This window comes from Cnephaeus nilssonii, assembly GCF_951640355.1.
Source record: "Cnephaeus nilssonii genome assembly, chromosome: 16".
Classification (NCBI taxonomy): Eukaryota; Metazoa; Chordata; class Mammalia; order Chiroptera; family Vespertilionidae; genus Cnephaeus; species Cnephaeus nilssonii.
This window is the reverse complement of record NC_137087.1, coordinates 62,563,363-62,569,362: the sequence shown is the minus strand read 5'-3', so window position 1 is coordinate 62,569,362 and position 6,000 is coordinate 62,563,363. Positions and strand designations below refer to the sequence as shown.

The 6,000-nt window shown below is 46.2% G+C and overlaps 1 protein-coding gene across 1 annotated transcript in view; it reads left to right on the top strand.

The window, feature by feature from the left end:
* Positions 1-712: 712 nt before the first annotated feature.
* Positions 713-6,000, top strand: part of WDR11 (WD repeat domain 11) — a 42,928-nt gene continuing 37,640 nt past the window's right edge. Inside the window, exons 1-5 of the mRNA XM_079793792.1 lie at positions 713-813; positions 1,747-1,858; positions 2,477-2,630; positions 3,602-3,775; positions 5,549-5,735. Of these exons, the coding sequence (XP_079649918.1) occupies positions 728-813; positions 1,747-1,858; positions 2,477-2,630; positions 3,602-3,775; positions 5,549-5,735 (713 nt within the window). The 5' untranslated portion in view covers positions 713-727. The remainder of the gene's footprint in view (positions 814-1,746; positions 1,859-2,476; positions 2,631-3,601; positions 3,776-5,548; positions 5,736-6,000) is intronic.

The window sequence follows — 6,000 nt, the reverse complement described above, 5'->3', positions numbered from 1 at the left end:
TCATGCATTTTTCAAGTATTTCCAAACCAGACGTGGAATGTTCTCCTACTTAGACATTTTTATGTTCAAGCCGTTCATCTAATTCGCTTTCTCCACAGCATCCAATTAACCCGTCCACTCACTTCCTCTAGGAACTACTGGAGGACAGGGCTGCAGTCTCCCTCGCTCCCCCACGCCTGCAGGGCCCTGGCACTGGCATTGCCCGGAGGTGACTGGCCAAAGGCAGAAAGGCTAACTGGGCCTGTCTAGCTCTTCTTTTCACGACTTCCAGCAAGATACAGAGGCCAGGCGGTCTCCAACTGGAGAAAACAGACTGACTTGGGCGGAGCACACTTGTTCCCAGGCGCATCCCAGGCCTAAAACAGCTGCAGGACCCTCAGGGCTGCGGAACCTGAAGGAGGCGGAACCCGAAGGAGGCGGAACCCTCATTGGAGGCGGAACCCTCATTGGAGGCGGAACCTGAAGGAGGCGGAACCCTCATTGGAGGCGGAATCTGAAGGAGGCGGAACCTGAAGGAGGCGGAACCCTCATTGGAGGCGGAACCTGAAGGAGGCGGAACCGGGAGCGGCGGAACAAGGTCAGGGATATCCAGGGGCGGTGGAACCTTGGATTCTGCGGAACCAAGTGGCGACGCCCACGGAGCCGCCCGGACTGTGTTGGGAGCGGAAATGCAGAGGCCCCCGCTTCCGGGTTGCCGGTTGGCCCGAGCGTCAAGTCTGCAGCAGCGATGTTGCCGCTCACGGTGAATTTCAAGGTGTCGGCCCGCACCCTCACCGGGGCCCTCAACGCCCACAACAAGGCGGCGGTGGACTGGTGAGGGCACCGGGCCCCCAGGCCGCCGGGCGCGGCCAGGAGTTTGAGGGAAGGGGAAGCCCGAGGTGTCACCCCGATTCCTTTGGCCTCGCCTAGAAGGGGTGCCGCCCTCCCATCATGGAGATTTTCTCTTCCGCCGCTGGATTGTTGTTGCTCTAAAAGTAGTAAATGCCTCGTGTGGGCACTTGCCGTGGGCACATATATTTCCTCGCATCTTTGTTTCTCTGTCCCCACACCTGCCGGAAACGCCCCATTTTCCTCTGCCCCCCTCCCGCCCCCAGGTGTCTCCCTCCGCTGACCTACCCACCTCTCTCCCCCAAGTCCGCCCTTCCCTTCACTCTTGTCCCTGCCCCTGACCTTGATTCATCCCGCCAGCGCCACCCCGGGCCAGGCACCTGTTCTCGCACCTGCCCCTCACTTCCCTGTCACCTGTTACTGTAAAAGCGCGGCGGCTCCCACGGGGCCAGTTAGACTAGTGGACAGCGGGCTGCTGTGCGGAGGTTGCTGGGGACTTTGGCCAGAGGGCTGCCGCCTCCCGGCCCCCATTTGTCTGGTTACCTGGTGGGAAGGACCGGGACTGATCGCAGACCTCACGCAACCCGGCCCCAGGCGCTTGGCGGATGCTGAGGATTCCAAGTGGAGGAGGAAGAGGAGCAGGGTCTCCGGGACAGAGGACAGGAGCTGCTTTATTCTTCCTCACGGCTCTGTGTGCACCTCTCCTGGAGCCTTTTTACCCAAATGAAACACGAGTTCCAACAAGCATTTGTTGCGCTCAGGCAAACATGTTATGTAGATGAGATCATGTAAAAGGCTGACCTTTGGGCTTAAATAATAATGTTACTCATGGTAATTAATACCTATTAGTTATCTGTCGTTTATTTAGGACGCCTCTTGCTTTGCTTCACCTAAATTTCCCCCTTACTGTTTTGTTAGGGGCTGGCAAGGTTTAATTGCGTATGGTTGTCATTCCCTTGTGGTGGTGATCGATTCCAGCACTGCCCAAACCCTTCAAGTTTTAGAAAAGCATAAAGCTGATGTTGTCAAGGTAAGTCCGATTCCACTTTGGCCCTGTAACCTGTTGTCTGTTCTAAAGTGTTAAATATCGCTACACTCTCATTAAGTCATACGTATAAATGTTGGACAGCTTTGAACTATAATAATCTATTTGGGGTTAACCTAATACTTCCATGCATATGACTTAATGTCATTCCAGGATGAGCTATGAAATGCTGGTTCTTAGGTTGTTTTAAAGCTGATGGAAAACACCAGTGCTGTTATTTGCTGGACCACTCATTCATTATTAGTTTTGAGCACTTAGCATGTACCAAGGAGAGAGAGGTGAAAGCCTTCAAACAATTCATTGTCTAGCAAGGAAGAAGGAAAACACAAATACAGTGTGATGAGTGAGACGTGCATAATGCACTGTGGGGAGACAAAGGGGCTACATATTACCTAGTGGTAGGGATCTGGAGGATCACGGAAGTCTGCATTTCAGGGCCCTGTGAACTGTAGGTAGGCACATAACAAATCTGGGGAGGAGCAGGGCGGGAAAGAGGACGAATATACACCCAGGGAAGTAGTGTGCACACGGCTAAAGGACGGGATACACGTGTTTAACTTCATCCAGCGCAAGTGTTTGCTTGACCCGCCTTCTTCTTGCCAGGTTAAGTGGGCCAGAGAGAACTACCACCATCACATTGGCTCACCGTACTCCTTGCGCCTCGCTTCTGCTGACGCCAGTGGGAAAATCATCGTTTGGGATGTAGCAGCCGGAGTGGCTCAGTGTGAGATCCAAGAGCATGCCAAGCCCATCCAGGGTGAGGGAAGGCTGCGCTCCGCTCTTTGCATTCATGCACTTTCTCTTAGTGTGTTCCCCCCCGCCCCCCATTCATTTAATCTCATCACTTCCCACTTAGCTCTTGATTGTGTTTAGCCTGGTCTCCGGATCTGAATCTAGTTGTTCTTTTTTATCCTTATTAATATACTTCTGGGCATATTTCCTCAAATCTTGGCTGATTTGAGTTTTTGTAAAATGCATTAATTTTAACATCTGCCTCAGTCAAGCTTGATGAGAAAAATTAAGCTGCGATAAACAATCTTGTAAATTAAGCTATAGGATAAGTAAACTTGGCCAAACTGCTATTTTATATTAGCCCTCGGTCTTACTTTCCATTAATAGAGATGATCAAAATTTTATTTTCATTTTTATATAGATAATTTGTTTGCTTGTTTATTTGTTGTCTTAAAACCAATAAGAGTATTCTATGAACTCAAGTCTGACTGATGGGCTGTTTTGAATGAGTGAATTTTTTAAAAAGACGGTTTAAAAAATATTTATTGAGTACTTCCTATGTATTAGGTACTGAGCTAGATCTTTATCCGGTTTGTTGTTGTGAAAAAACGTGAAACTGCAAAGCCCCATAAAGTAATTCCACAAAAACATTAGGAAAGCCTGGCACCAGAGATCATGCCCGGGACAGTCTTTGACGTAAAGTTTTAAGTATTGATTTCTGCAAATAGCCTTGTATTTCCTTTGAAGTAATATTTCAGATTACTTGCCAATTTTGACCTTGAGATGCCAATGTCCACACATCTAATTTTTATATAAAATTAACTTTCCTCTGCAATCTTGACACATAGACACATATATGCAACCCTGAGTGGGAGGGTAGTTAAGAGTTTAAGGATTCTGTAAAAAAACACCACACTACTAAATATCAAGGACAGTCAGTATCCAAGTATTTTGAGGTGGGTGATCACTGAGCTCTGCCCTGGTCTGGTCTTTCAGATGTTCAGTGGTTATGGAGCCAAGATGCCTCCCGAGACTTGCTGCTCGCCATCCACCCGCCAAACTACATTGTGCTCTGGAACGCGGACACCGGCACCAAGCTCTGGAAGAAGAGCTATGCAGACAACATCCTTTCCTTTTCTTTCGACCCTTTTGATTCCTCCCATTTAACTTGTGAGTGATGGTTTCCTGTGGAAAATAACGAGTTGAGGTGTTTATAATATAGTCACACTGTGTACATAAGTCACATACGCTCTGCACCCACACTGTCCAAGCAGCTGAGCAGAGGGGGAGACACCCTCCGAGCTCCTCCTACAGACGTGAGTCGTAACCTGCCACTGCTGATGCAGGTGCTGTCTTAACCCACAGCATTGGCAGGTGTTTTGATACTTAGACGTTTGATTCAGCAGCTGGACCCCACTTGTTGAATTTGTGAATAGAATTAGATTAGCCAGAGAGAGAGAGTCGCTGTGCTGTTCTAACTCAAATTTAATTAAACTTGTTTTTTCTGGAACATTTAAAGAATCTGAGTTAAGGGTTTCATTTAATCTGGCCAAATTCAGTCCTTCCTTTTTTAAAAAACGTTGTTCTAACCGGTGCCATAACCAGATGCATGCAGGGAACAGAGGAAGCCCAAGGGAGTTTTTTCCTGCAGAAGTTGCTTTTACCAACGTGCAAAGTAAAACAGGATAAATTAGGTTTTGTTTTTAGACAGATATTTTTATGACTGAATTATTTAGAAAACATTTTTATTCAATTATCCAACAGATGTTTCTTGAGCTTTTACTATATGGGAGGCATGTTCTGGGGCCTAGAATATATCTGTGAGACAAGGCAAGGACTCCCGCCCTCATCAAGTTCGCATTCTAGTGAGAGGGAGTCAGGTCTAACCTCAGAGCATAATGAGTTAGTAACGTCTAGTGTATTAAGAGGTTGTAGGTGGAATAACAGAGTGAAACAGGATAAAGGGAACAAATGAGAAGGGGGTGGAGAGTGGGCCAGCTGTGTTGGATGTAGGCCCCTGTTGGTATTCTACCTTTACTCGAGATCCACAGAGAAAAAGAACTCTAGACATCCTAAGATTCCATCTGAGGATCAAGAAGAAAAAGACATATATTTAGACTGAGTAGTTCATGATAATCATAAATTTATATCATCAAGTCAAATATTTGAACCTAGCTAAGTGTGATAGGCAGGGCCTCATATATACAGGGTGTCCCCAAAAAGTGTATACACACTTTGAATAAAGGCAGTGTTTATTAAAATACATTTCATTTTCGAAATGTAATAGAATCTACATTGTGTGTATAAGTTTTTGGGGGACACCCTGTATATATGGGATTTTTGTGATTTTATATTCAGAAAAGTACTTAGATGTTGCAGTTATAGGATATAATGAGGGAAGGTTTTTAATGTAAGTCCATGCACTGAATTATTTGAAAGAACAAACATTTGTTTTTTTTCTGCCAGGAACCTTCTGGTATCTGTTTTTTAAAATATATTTTTATTGATTTCAGAGAGGAAGGGAGAGGGAGAGAGAGAGATAGAAACATCAATGATGAGAGAGAATCATTGACTGGCTGCCTCCTGCTCTCCCCCTACTAGGGATGGAGCCCGCAACTCAGGCATGTGCCCTTGAACGGAATCGAACTCAGGACCTTTCAGTCCACAGGCCGACACTCTATCCACTGAACCAAAATAGCTAGGGCTCTGGTATCTTTTTAATATAAAACATTAATTTAGAATGCTGAGCTTGGAGGCCTCAGATGAATCGTAACGGGCCACCTGTTTCACTTCAACTTGGAGAACATTCCCGTTACACTATGACTGCAAACACTGCCAGTTCTGTATTGTTAAAATTATCGTTACCTTGCTCTCAGAATCATGTTGGAGAAAACAAGGCTAAACTTCATTAAACTTGAATCGGGTTTGCTTCTCTCCATACAGTACTTACCAGCGAGGGTATTGTGTTCATCTCAGACTTCTCCCCATCCAAGCCTCCCTCAGGCCCTGGGAAAAAAGTCTACATATCCAGCCCCCACTCTAGCCCAGCTCACAGCAAGCTGGCTGCCGCCACGGGGGCTAAGAAGGCACTTAATAAAGTCAAAATCTTAATCACGCAGGAGAAACCTAGGTAAGTTAAAGGTGTGAAGCTGACAACAACATCTGTTTATCGTCTGTTCTTGAAAAAATCAGTTTTGAACTTGTACTGTGATTGATTTTCTTCATCTCACCCTTTCTCCTTTCCACTTTTGAATTTATAAGAGGAAAAATGTTCTTTTTGTCTCCTCCCCTTAGAGGAGACTCGGCATTTAACGTGGCTCCTTTGTTTCCACTCATTGTGCCAAACACCCCCCGACCCCCGCTGACTTTTTACTGATTAACATTTTTGACTTCTG